Here is a 14,310-nt window from a genome sequence, read left to right as displayed (position 1 = left end):
TATGGTAAATATATATATATATATTTTTTAATATGATATGTATATATATATTTTATTTTAATTATTTTTTTTAAAAAACTAAAAACAAAAAAAGGCCTCTTTTATCCCAATAACTAAACACCCCTTAACATTGTTAAATTACCCATACCACCCCAATACTTATGCCCACTAAAATCTTAAATTACCCTTGGCACCCCAAATCCACCCTGAACCCTAAAACACACCCTGACCACTAACAATACCCCTACACCCCCAAACCCACCCTGAACCCTTAACCTACCCTAGCACCCCAAAACCTAAACTGAACCCTGTACACTAAAATTACCCTGAGCACCCCAAAAACAAAACACACCCTGATCCCTACATTTTCTACTACACCCCAAACCTAAAGCCACCCTGAACCCTAAAAATCCCCCAGCACCTCTAAACCCAAACACACCCTGAACCCTAAAAATTCCCCTACACCCCAAAACCCTAACCCACCATGCCACTTAAAAATACCCCAGCACCCCAAAAACTAAACCCACCCTGAACCCTAAAAATACCCCAGCACCCCAAAACCCAAACATACCCTTAACCCTAAAATTACCCATAACCACTAAAAATAAACCTGCACCCCAAAACCTAAAATGACCCTGAACCCTAAAAATACCCCTGCACCCCAAAACCTAAACCCACCCTGAACCCCAAAAATACCCTGGGCACCCCAAAACCCAAACATGTCCTTAACCCTAAAACTACCCCGGACCACTAAAAATAAACCTGCACCCCAAAACCTAAACCTTAAACATACCCCTGCACCCCAAAAACTAAACCCACCCTGAACCCTAAAAATACCCCAGCACCCCAAAACCCAAACATACCCTTAACCCTAAAATTAGCCATGACCACTAAAAATAAACCTGCACCCCAAAACCTACAACGACCCTGAACCCTAAAAATACCCCTGCACCCCAAAACCTAAACCCACCCTGAACCCCAAAAATACCCTGGGCACCCCAAAACTCAAACATGCCCTTAACCCTAAAACTACCCGACAACTAAAAATAAACCTGCACCCCAAAACCTAAACCCTAAAAATACCCCTGCACCCTAAAACCTAAACCCACCCTGAACCCTAAAAATACCGCAGCATCCCAAAACCCAAACATGCCCTTAACCCGAAAATTACTCCTGACCACTAAAAATAAACCTGCACCCCAAAACCTAAACCCATCCTGAACCCTAAAAATACCCCTGCACCCCAAAATCTAAACCCACCCTGAACCCTAAAAATACCCAGACACCCCAAAACCTAAACCCACCCTGAACCCTATAAATACCCCAGCACCCCAAACGCCTTAACCCTAAAATTACCCCTGAACCCCAAAACATATAACCCTACACTCCAAAACCCAAACCCTATACATACCTTATACTTACATATAAATCACATATGCTTCTACCATTCATGCATTTACAACAAATTTCGTTGTAAAAGCATGTGTGGTAAATGCATATGCATTGTAATGCCATGCGTTGTAATGGCATTGCCGAGTAATGGTAGTTGCATTGTGATGGTATGCGGGGTGATGGTAGTAGTGGTAAAAGATTAGTTGTAATGAGTGTTTACCTCTTGCACTAGAAGTATAATCATTCTCAAAACATAAGGAGAAATTTCATCATGTTAAGAAGAAATGATGCTTGTGGAGATTTGGATGTTTATTTTCAAATCATCAAGCACAATTGGATCTTATGAAGTAATCACATACTCATTCTTAAATCCTCCTGAAGTCATCAGGAATAGTCACACCTTGTGAAGTCATCGTATACTCATTCTTAAGTCTTCCCGAAGTCATCAGGAATAGTCACACCTTGTGAAGTCATCGCATACTCATTCTTAAATCCTCCTGAAGTCATCAGGAATAGTCACACCTTGTGAAGTCATCAGATGCTCATTTTCAAGTCATCCACAAGTCATCGAGCTCAAGTTTCTAAACTCTGCTGATGACTTCAAGAGCTTGATGATGTCTGATGATGTGAAAATGACTTCTAGAGTAGTTGGATGATCATCCAATGACTCTGGGATTGCTTCTAAAGTAATCCTGTTTGACCTGGGATTTCATCAGGTTTTACAGGCAAATCTTATCAAAACATGGGATGTGCCCAGACACTGACAAAGAGGAATCTCTCATGTCAGCAACATGCCAGGTCTCGGGTAGCATCTGGGGATGGTCAGTTATTGTGCAAGGCACACTTGCGGCTTTAAATCCACCAGCACACTCATGCGAAACCTCACCAGTAGAAGCCAGGTATCTACTTTGCCACAGCATTGCCAAATCGCATTTGAGACATCAAGTCCTAAAGTGTCTGGCCTTTTCTTAGACCACGGGTCAGGCACACAGAGCAGCCCTGACGATCTAGGTGCTAATATTGTTGCCGGGCATGATCTAGAAGCCCCCGACACATCATTGCCAATAGCAGCTGAGATCTGACAATACAAAAGAAGTATTCACAGGTCGAAAAGGAAAGTCTGGCGTGGTATGGGTCTGCAAAGACTATCATTGGCTTACATGTGAGGATGGATGTTCACAGTATCACTGCTCATCAAGTAATTTTGGCAATCCCGTGGAGAAGATGCGCCCACTGCAGGACTATCCCTTTCAGAAATATTAATAGATCTGGGAAAGAACAGAATCCTGCTGCCTATTTATTCTCCTATTTTCCATTGGCAAGTTGTGACAAAAGGCCATCAATTGCTAAAAAATCTAACAGTTATGTGGTGAGATGATTTCTCTCTCTCAGTACTGAACCCATGCCTCATGGACATGTTCGACCAACAGATGAACATCACAGTGATAAGGGGACCCCAGGGAACTGATTAGTTGGGGTATCATCTGGATATGCAAACAAACATCTGAGGCAGAGAGAGCCGCCAGGAAAGGTCTCAGGCATACAGGAGGCCATACATCAGCGACTGGCACTCATGCATTTATGACTGAAACTCTTTAGTGCCAGTCCTGATATGTTTTTCATTATATTGTTCTGATTCAGTCAAGCAGCCGATTGTTATTTTGTGTAAATGCTGAAACAAATGACTTTGACCTAATTACTAATATCTATGATCAGTAGACAGAACATCACATTCCAGGCCTCCTTGAAAGGGGGAAACTAAAGCAGGGAATCATGTCTAAGATAAGGTAAAGACAAACAGAACTCGCTGCTAAAGGCCTTATTCACATACTTTGGTTATCTAAACTGATCCTAGGTGTGCAAACCATCATCATGCGTGAGGGGCTCGGCTTCAATTCCACGTTCCTGATTCATGGAATCCAAAGCTGCAACATTTATGCCCACAGAGAGAACTTGATACTGTTGTCAATCTTCTAGAATGTAGAATTACCAGAAGTAATAACTTTAGGGGACGGTAGGGAGGGTTGTGATTGGGTGATGGCCAAGCAAAATGAGAAAAACGTATCAGCATGTAGACACTGACAAACAATGTGCATTATATTTCACACCATGGGAAAATATATACGACCAATCATGCAGAAGGTAGGAGAAAGTACATTTCTATCTTGGTACAGAACAGAGAACATCCTCCTATTTCGTGGGGGCGCAGGCAAAATTGTTCAACAGAACACCAAAAATGCATTCCCTGAGTAGTAAAATAAGAATTCATATTGCTATGGAAGACCACATGAGACCAAATGAGGACAGACACAATTAAAAGTTTAATAAATTTAGATGCAATTCCAGACCCAACCATTAGGTGGCAGAATAATGCACTGCATGTGAGTCTAGCCATAGAGGTTTGGTAGATGAATGCAGAAACCAAGTAAACATGCCTATATGGATTATCTGTGTCCTAACAAATTTTACGGCCACAAACTATCGCCAGGATATCAACTTGTTCGCAGAAAAGCTCTGTTCTCCAAACCTACCATGCAGCTGAAATTCCATAATCTTGCTGCCATTTTATTTGTGATAATTGCCTTACTTGATCTAGCTCTTTGCCTGCAGCATCACAAAAGCTTGAGGCGAGCTCAGAGCATATACACAAGAGGTATGAAACAGCTCTGAGTCATACCTCTGCACTGCTGCTCTGCCTTGTGTTGTGGGCCCTTCTGCACGGCAGCTACTGAAGAACAATTTAACTAACCTCTGCAACAATCTTTCTGGTAGATACTCTATCTACCTGTAAGTTTCCTCAAGTTTGGAATCACTCCATACACCAGACTTAATACTGAATCTTTGCAATTGCTCGCCTGAGCGGGTAGGGAGCACTCTGCTCCATGTTGGCGTCGAGTACCATCCTGGGTGTGAGATCACTAGAGCCGTATAGCAACACACCAACCCTAACATCAGTTCTTCATCCATTTTTTTCTGAGGCCTTACAGGTAGAGAAAGAGACAGTAAAATTATAACTGGTAGACATGCAGTACACCAAACTAAGGACCTGATTTAGATATCGGCGGATGAGTTACCCCGTCACAACAATGAGGGCTATCCTATCCGCCGAAATCTAAACCCCAAAATACTCTATGGAATTTCGATTTTGGGAGACGGGATATCCGTCCCCGTAGTGAAAGGGTCACCCATCTACCAATATTTACATTAGTCCCTAAATTGGAACCTTATAAATGCGATAAATATGACCACTCCTCAGAATGGAGAGATATCTGGGATTGGTGAGGAAGCTGCAGGGAGTATCCACCATTTTTACACCGGAAGGTGAGAAACTTCTTCTGATTGATCCTTTAGCACCATATTTTTAATAGATATTGCACAAATACTCCTCCCAAGTAGTGGGTCTGAGAAAATGGTCAAATCAAAATTCCTTGGTTATTGAGGCAACTTGGAATTTTCAGTTCAAGCAGTAATGCTTAGCGAATGTATAAATTGATGTCCAAGTGGCTGCACGATATACTGGATAGGCACACCCCTACATAAGGTCAAAGAAATTGCCTTTAACCTGGTGGAATGGGTTCTAATACCTCCTGGAGGTTCTTATTCAGCAAGGGCTTAGAAGACCTTAATGCAAAACTTGATCCACATAGATAAAGTCCTCTACTGGACAGCTTTGTTTTTCTTGGTGCCCCCATAGCAACAAAAAGCATGTCATGATATTGGTAATCCTTAGACCTGTCGATGCAATAGTTGACCACACTATAGGGTCCAAATTAGGCAGTCTTGGTTTCTCCTTAGTAGGATGAGGTGGAGGATAAAATATACATGGGTAGTGTAATGGACGGACCCACAAGGAATTGGGCTACCACCTTCAGAAGAATGGACACTTTTGTTTCCAAAACCAGCATATCTGGAAAGGAGGAGCAGAATGGGGCACCGACACACAGTGATTGAAGCTCATGATAAGCAACGCTGATGAGATGGCCACCAAAACACAGTTTTAATTATCAAAACCAACACGGACCACCGAATGACAGCATGAGACTAGCTCACCCCACAGGACACCACCAACATCATGAACTCTGTTCAATCAGGAGCCCCACAGACCTCTGCCCGCACCACATTTTCAACCTCAGAGGCCGCAGGATCAACAGTGAGCGCATCACCCTCTTCAACTCCTCACTCACCACAACAACCTTTCACAAGGACTGGAAACATGCAGAAGTCAAACCACACCTCACGGAACAAGGTGCTGAACTCAAGATCTACCGCACCACCTCTCTTTCCCCTTCCCCGCCAAAGTCCTGGAAAAAGCCATCAACCGACAACTCACTAAATATCTAGAGCAGAACCTTCTCCTAGACACCTCCCAATCCAGAGTCTGCGCCAACCACAGCATCTAGACTGCCTTAATTACGGCCACTGATGACATCAGAGCCTTCCTCGACCAGGGAAACGGATCCTTCTCCAGCTCTAAACATCCTTCGGCACTGTATCTCATTACACCCTGATCAGAAGACTGCATCACATTGGTGTCTAAGGTAACACCCTCAAATGGATTGTCTCCTTCCTTACTGGAAGAACGCAGAAAGCCTGTGTACTTTTATTCACCTCCGAATCCAAGGACATCATCTGCGGTGTCCTCCAAGGATCCTACCTCAGCCCCACCCTATTCAATGTCTATATGACCCCTTTGGCTAACATTGTTAGATCCCACGGACTAGACATCATATCCTGTGCAGACAACACTCAGCTCATCCTCTCGCTCTCAGCAGATCCCGCCAACACAAGAACCAACTGCCACAGGTGCATGAAGAGCATCACTAACTGGATGAAAGACACCTACCTGAAGCTCAACATAGACAAAACGGAAGTGCCGATCTTCGACAACAACACCACCCCTTGTAATGACTCCTGGTGGTTCTAGGCACTAGGACCATCACCCAAACGGACCTGCCACGCCAGAAACCTCAGCATAATCCTGGACAGGAAAGAGACCATGAAGTGCCAGATCAACGCAGTCTCATCTGCCAGCTTTCTCACACTTTGCATGTTACGAAAAGTCTTCAAATGGCTCCCCTGATCACCAGATGTTCCATCACTCAGGCCCTGATCACCAACCAATAAGACTACAGCAATGCCCTCTACGCAGAGATCATCACACACCTTTTTCAGAGACTCCAGACCATATAGAACTCTGCCGCCAGACTCATCCTCGGCCTCCCCAGACAGACCCACATCATCCTCCACCTTAGAAAACTCCACTTTCTCCCCATACATAAGAGATGCCCATTTAAGCTGATGATCCACATCTACAAAACACTGCACAACCAAGGACCAACCTACATCAACCACCACCTGAACTTCTATCATCCTAATAGACAGCTACGCTCTGCCTTCCTCTCACTCACCCACACCCCTCGTATCCACCGAAGTAACAGCGGGGGATGTTCCTTCTCCTACCTGGAACAACCTCCCTCTGCAGCTACGGACTTCCACCGCTCTAATGGAATTCTGGAGAGCACCTAAGACCTGGTTGTTCGATTGAGTCCCCTGATCCATCATGACCCTTCTGCGCCTGGATACCCTCTTGTGTGATTAGTCGCACTATATAATTCCACTGATTGATTGATTGCAACCTGCAACTAAGAATTGGCTTGTGTGGAGTCCCCATCAGAAATTTTAGAACCACATTAAGGCACACTGAGGCATAATGAACATGTAAAACGGAAACATGTATGCCAGTACCTTAAAAAACTCATAACTATCAGGAGCTTAAACAGAGCAAACAAATGAAGACTGAAAAAGTTGAAATCGAACCTTTAACAGTGCCAAATGTACAACTGTGCTGGGCTAACAAATAGCACAGCATGCCTGAAAGATGTACCTTAAGAGGGTCAATGTTCTCCTCTGCGTTTCAGGAAACAATTCAGTACCCTCGCCCATGTAAACTGTCTTCGTAGAGGGATGACATGCTGACAGAAAGATGTCCATCACCTCCAGTGGTAGATGAAAGGAGCTCAGATGTCCCTGGTCAATCTCCAGGTATGAAAGTGGAGGCTCTGGAGTTTGGGTTGCGGCCCCTACGACCCTGAGAGGAGGTAAGCCCTCAATGGATGAAGAGGAGAACAAAGAGAGGTATAGGAGGTCTCCATAACACAGTGTGTGGTCAGTCTGGAGTGATCAGGATACCTGTGCCCAGACTACGAGAAGCTTCCTCAGCACCCAAGAAATCAGAGGTATGGGAGGGAATGCACAGTGTATGATAAAGCCCCAGGGTAGGCATCCCCCAGGGCTTCTGTGAACGGAAAATGGAAGGCACAAAGCAGAGGTCACTGCATATACTTGTGAGTGGGGAAAAGGTCCACCAGAGGGGTACTCTAGGGAGGAGAGATGGATTGTACCCCTTCCAGATACAAGCATCACTCGTGGTCTGCAAGATGACGGCGACTGAAGCTGTCAGCTCTCATATTATGATAATCTGCTAAAGGATTGCCAACCAGCTAAATCCTGTGTTCACGAGCCCAGGCTTACAGTCTCAATGGTTCCTGGCATAGAATCCAGGAGCCCACTGAACCTAGTTGTCCATAAGGATCTGTATTGACCAAACACAAAGGGACAGCAGGTGTAGAGCCTGATGAATTGCCCACAGCTCGAGCCACTTGATGGGAAAAGCCTGCTTCAAAAGAGACCAAAGTCCTCCCAGTTCTCCAGCTTCTCCAAGTGGGCACCGCACCCTAAAAGGGAGGTATTCATCTCACCATGGGGCTACTGCTGGCAGTGTCTAAAGGTCTTACCACAGCTGGGTTTATTCTTTACCAAGCACCATTGGAGGTTCCCCACAGCATCTGGAGAGATCTCGAGGCTGTCAAAGTATATTGCTCCTGTGCTTGAACCATTGCAGACAGAGACACTGCTGTTACAACATCATGTGTCAGGGCACTGGGGTTCCCAGGAGGATGCAAGGAGCAGCAGACCTAGTAGGCAAAGAACCAAAAGGGCTGGAACATGAGCTCCCACCTGAAATAACAGAATTCTATCCCAAATGTTCTGTATCGCCCGAGAGGGAGGGAAGGCTCTGAGAAATGTTTTATCAAACACTTCCCTTATGAACAGAAGGCATTTAGAGGGCACTAGGTGCGACTTAAGCAGGTTCATGGGAAAGCCCAAGTCAATTGGACACCAGCTGCGGTGAGCCCGCCTTGTAGAGGCAATCGTCCGGGTACACGAATAACAAGAACCCAGTCCAGCAAAATGTGCTGCAACCGCTGCCATTACCTTGGTGAAGACTCCCAGTGTCAAAGTTAATCAGAATGGGAGGACTGCAATTTGGTAGTGGGTGGAGCCCCAAAAAAATGAAGTATCTCCTATGTGACGGCTGGATCAAATATGAAAGTAAGCAACTTGCAAGTCGAGGTACACCATGTAGTCTCATAGTTTCAGGGCCAGGAGATCCTGTACAGAGGACAATTTATTGGATTCCTCCTTGCAGAGTAAAATATTCAAGACCCGGAGATGTAGAATGGGATGTAGCTATGTATGTAAGTAAGCATGTATTTATATGGTAATTCTACACACAAACCAAGCCAAAAAGCAGTTCAACGCTGTACATGGTTATAGAAAACATAAAGAAAACGAGTAACAGTAGAAGAAGCTGGGTTGTAAATGGCTAATGCATTGTGATGCAGTGTCTTTTAGGAAGGTAAGACTTAAACTCTTTTCTAAATTGGAGAAGTGTTGGAATTGTACTGAATGATACAGGGATGCTGTTTCCGATCGCGGGTCTATAGATGGAAAAGGCCTGCTGCCTTGTTTTTTAATTTTTTACACTTATCAGTCTGCAGCCTGCTGGTGTCCTAGCTGTGGGTATGCCGAGAACCACCAGACATGGTGGTCTTGTCTGCAAGATAAGTCGGGTGGGTGCTGCTCATGAGGGCTCTGTAAATGATGCAGCTGGCTTTAAAGGCGGTTCTGGCTGGCTAGGAGAGCCAATGGTGTTCCATCAGGATGGGAGGGATGTGATCATATTTCTTCAAGCCTCAGGTGAGATGTGCTGTGGCATGAAGGAAGCCCCTAAGGGATCCAATGTGGAGCCAGGAAGGCCGTGGAGTAGGGCACTACCACCATCCAGATGCGAGATTATGAGCACTTTAACTGCAGTCCTCAAGGTGCTTGCTGTAAGAAAAGGTTTAACTCTCTTTAGAAGAAAGAGCTACTATTAGACTGTCTTATTTTTTTTGGCCAATGTGTTCCTTGAGGGTGAGATTGGTGTCCAGGGTGAATCCAAGGAACTTGATCTTCAGTGAAAGTTGGGGTTGGAAGCTATCAGAGTTCATGTCATTGATTCAGGTTTGTGCTGCATCTTATTTGTTTTTCTCTGCAACTGACCGTGGTTCTATCTTGTTTGCATTATACTGCAGGTTTTGCTGGACATCCAGGTATGGATGATGTGCAATCGGTGTTTGAGACATTAAATGTCTGAAGCAGAGGAGACTTTCGAGTAAAGTTGGGTTTCATGGGCATATTTTTGAATTATGATGCTGTTACTGGTGAGTAGAGCACCAAGCGGGTCCATGCAGCCTGCCATCATTTTTGGGCACCAGAAAGAACAAGAGTAACATCCCTACGCATTGTCCTGTTCTGATACTAACTCCCCCACCCCTTTTGTAACCAGGCTGGATATTCTTGTGGGAGAATGTCAATGTGCTTGCCTTGCCTGACTGACTGGGAGGAGAAGAGACTGGAATGGAGGAATGGAAACTGGTGAAAAAGAATGACATACTTCATTACTATAATTTGTAGACTCCACCGGTGCTTCCAGATGGTCTGCCAGGCCTTCAAATAGTATGATACCTTTCTCCTCAAATGCTGCATATGGTCTTTTAAAGGGAAAGCTAAAGCAGCTTTCAGAGTGGTACGGATGTGAAGGAGGAGTTAAAGGATTGCTGCTGGGCCTGTCTGGGCACGGATCTGCCTCAGACCCTATATTGTAAAGAAAATATGCACTGCTGCAGTACCTGGTTTAGCTGTTGGACTGGCTGGTAAAGTTGGAGCTGAAGAAAGGGCATACCGCTTGAGTATGGCGCAAAACCTGCAGAACTGAAATTGACAGGCAGAGGACACCACTCTATGGAACGAGCCAGTGCCTGACAATTTCAACCTTTTGATAGCAACTCTGCTGTTTTTTGCATTTAGGTGACGAACTCTCACGTCTGCATGGCTTGTTGTGCTTTTTCTTTTATTTGATGACCTGGAGGAGGGTGACGATCTGGTCTTTGAATGGTGCTGATAAGGTGCTTACCATGCAGCTGTGCCATAAACAACTTTGTCTTCCACTCCTTTATGCCCTTAGATTACAAGAAGCTGCACTGGTTACACAACTTAGAATTGTGCTTAAGGCCCAAGCAACAGAAGAAGACCCCTGCTATTTGTATGATTTTTGGGAAAGTGTTCCATGGAGAGCCCCTCCAGGTCTACATCTAAGGGCATGGAAAACAAAGAACTAACATCCAGTTTAGGGTGGCACTATATGGCTCCGTTGATGCCATGTCCAGGGTAGAACCTTACATTGATATAGAGCTGACCACCCGGTGCAGAAGAGTTATTGCAATGTTTGGCGCCCGAGGAAATTCTAAATGTGGGGAATGTGTCTATAGAAGTATCTATCAGAAAATATAGATTTCCCAGATTAGGGCAGCCATGTACTGAAGAGTCAGCTTTGCACTCTCAGGAGTGTGCACCCTGCTGAGTCATGAACCTTGATACTGGTGGCATCTAGCTACATAGATGTTGCAGGCTGGTGAGAAAGGAGGGGGTGAAATTTGGGGTGTAAGACAAAGGCCTGGTCAGTTCTTTGCCCAAACGCACACTGCAGGTCTACATCTACTGATATAATGGAAGAACTAGAGAATAACGTGCTCAAATATTTGATACCTTTAATAGAATTTACAGAAAATCAAATACCAAGGTGGTGCAATGTAGTAGCTTACAAAATCCCACAAAACTCTTCAGATGCTGATCAAATTATAGCTTGGAGGATTCAAGTAACTGAATTCAATATCATTTTTAGAAAGTCTCCATTAGGACTAATAGCAGTGGGCGATATGAAGTGTAAATGATGTTATCAGAGTTGCAAGACTGTGTAAGTAAAATATTCATAGCAACAAGTAACAAATACTGAAAAGAGGACATTGATATTGCCTTGTAAATTCCTGACTTCAGGAGTACGTCAGGAACAGAGTAAAACAATCAAAATCATTGAGATTTTTAATTGAAAAAAAATCACCGTAGGAAATAAAATCAGCTTTCTCATAACCCTAAAGAAATGAACTAATATTTAGGATGTCTTTACAGCATGGCCATGTGTACAAATGTTAGTTCACTTGAATGCCTTTAAACTCTTTGGAAATGGTTCATGGGAGACCTCAAAAAGGCTTAAATGCAAAAAGTGCACTTTTCTTACCCAAACACTCCAAGCTGTCGGTGGTCTGACTCGTTCGCCTTGGAACAGATGGCTGCGTAAAGGCCGGACTGGAAATCAGAATACAAACACCATGTTACCAAGCAAAGCAGCTGATAAATTTACCAGTGTTACTTTCTTATCCATACTCCCCCACTGCTTCCAACAGAACACTGGGCTCTCTTCCAGATATTAAAAAAACATACTAAGATTTGGAGGAGTACCCAAAAAATGCAATTAAGAGCTTGTTTCGCAAGAGTCTAATACATTCCCAGCAGTCCATGGAGACTGCAGTGAACAGGCATGAGTCACAGCTCTGTCTACTGTCAAGATACAGCTTACACGTCACCATGGAGACAGTAGTTTTGGGCTGAAAAGTGGGCCCTTTGTGGTTGAGTGAAATCTGCCCCCCCATCTTTGCTTCTTTGTGGCCACTGCCCTAAACATCCTGCCTGTGGAAACCAATGAAAACGCTGCTTCTGCCTGATGGGGATTTCTGTTCCCAGAAACAGCAAGAACATGCTTAGCTTTCTAGATCTTTATTACACAGTTTTCTCAAAGGTGTTTACACACACAAAACTTCAGTTCACTCCAGGCCCTAATTTTTCTCCGGGATCAGTACCGAGACTCCCCAATTGACGTCTCAACCACATTAGGTTGGGTTTCAATTTGAATTTGAAGTTAATCTACCCGACCCGTCCCACAGGTACTGTAAAAACTGTCTCAGTATCCTCAAATGTCTTCTCTCCCATGTCACTCTAACACTCACTAGGTCCCCACCATTTTTCTTGTATTGTCCAAGTTAGAGAAGTTCCTGGACGTCAATTCACCAAAATGTCAGAGGTAGCGGAAGTGACATTACACACCATTTGACTTTTACTTTCACTTACACATGCTTACACATACACACACACAATCACTCATACACACACTCCTCTTACATATGCACACTCTCACCCTCAAGCATGCATAGAACATACATTTAAAAGCATTTTTTACTTACCTGAGCTGTCAGACAGGGTCATAATCCGGGTAACTGTACACCATTTTTATAATACACTAATGGTGAATAATAGGATATTATTCATTATTAGTGTAATAAAAATGACAGCCCTGAGGTCATGGGTCACCAGCCGCGGTTCGTGCAGGTAACAGCGGTGGGGTCAGGTAAGGGGTAATTTCAAGGGACGTTGCCGAGGGATAATTAAATATTTATTTAATTTTCCCTCACAATCGTCCCTCGAAATCCCCCTTACCTGGCCCCACCGCTGTTACCTGCACGGACCGCGGCTGTGGGTCGCAAAGGCAGTGGCGGGAGTCGCAAAGGATAAGGCAAGGTTCATAGCTGCGACCCATAAATGACGTCCATGGAGAAGATGTGCTTAAGGTCACCTTGTAAAGGGGCTGTTTTTATCATTTTTAACCAGTAAATGATTTCTCTTATTGTTAAGGTAAGCTCATCTGTGCAATATCACACCAAACACGGGCGAGGAACGGGCCCAGTCATGGGTTTGCCACCCTAGACTGGGTGAGGGCACATCCCCCTGCATAATCCCTGCTTTTGATGCCCCAACACAAGACTGGATCCTGAACACTGTAGGATCATGTCCTCCTTATCCTATTTTAATATTTGCATTACAAGTTAGCCTCCGGGGAGAATTTATTCCATTTAACTGATCACCTCTCCCTCCTTTCAGTGGCACTGGAACTAGAGGAGCAGAAGATGTTCCCAAATGTCCTTGAACGAGTTCAGAAGCAGAATAAGCATTAAACAGACTTGAAGTGTTTTTTTGGCAATATTTAACGTGTTTCAAAGAATACAAAGTATTAATCAAGTTCTTCTGTCAAACTGCTGCTAATTATTTAAACATGTAAATGTACATCAATGATTTTATTTTCTTTAAATATAAAGAATAGCCCGAAATAACTGGTGGACAAGGGTGTCTGAAAGGTCAAGGCTGCAGCATTTTTAAGATTTTGTTCACATGTAAATTAGTATTTTTCCCTCAAATGTCTCAGCAGCATTTGAAGGTCACATTGGGCAATTTGAAACTTTATCCCTAAATGTGGTGGAAACACATGTTTTTGTGTAGGCAAAAGAAGTTAAGCTTTTTTTTCTATAATCGAAATTATTTTAAGGCTGCATTAATTTATCCTTACTCCTGCTTTCAATTAAAATTATCATAATTGACACTACCCGCCACACCCCCTTAAAATTGTACTTTCTGATGTAACATTCAGATTCAAAAGGCATGGGAAGCCATTTATCTCCCTTCGTAAATATCTCTTCTTATGTATAGTTCAGCAATATGGTCGGACAACTGATTCCTCACATATTAGTTTGTACGCATTGAGTTTGGTGCTAAAACAGCTTCTACCCAATATTTTGGCCAAACAGATTACAAGGCAAAACGGCACCACAGCGCACTCAGCATCCACATCACCTCCTGCAAACACTGGTG

At 43.9% G+C, this 14,310-nt stretch overlaps 1 protein-coding gene across 3 annotated transcripts in view; it reads right to left on the bottom strand.

Annotated features, from left to right (window-relative positions):
• The window catches only part of LOC146796342 (mitogen-activated protein kinase kinase kinase 3-like), a 436,047-nt gene that overhangs the window by 71,672 nt on the left and 350,065 nt on the right, over positions 1 to 14,310 (bottom strand). For all 3 annotated transcript variants that reach the window (XM_085628867.1, XM_085628866.1, XM_085628865.1), the window contains exon 10: positions 11,852 to 11,919. In XM_085628867.1, coding sequence (XP_085484993.1) covers positions 11,852 to 11,919 — 68 coding nt within the window. The remainder of the gene's footprint in view (positions 1 to 11,851; positions 11,920 to 14,310) is intronic.

This window comes from Triturus cristatus, chromosome 10, assembly GCF_964204655.1.
Source record: "Triturus cristatus chromosome 10, aTriCri1.1, whole genome shotgun sequence".
NCBI classification, from domain to species: domain Eukaryota; kingdom Metazoa; phylum Chordata; class Amphibia; order Caudata; family Salamandridae; genus Triturus; species Triturus cristatus.
This window is presented reverse-complemented; position numbering and strand designations above follow the sequence as displayed.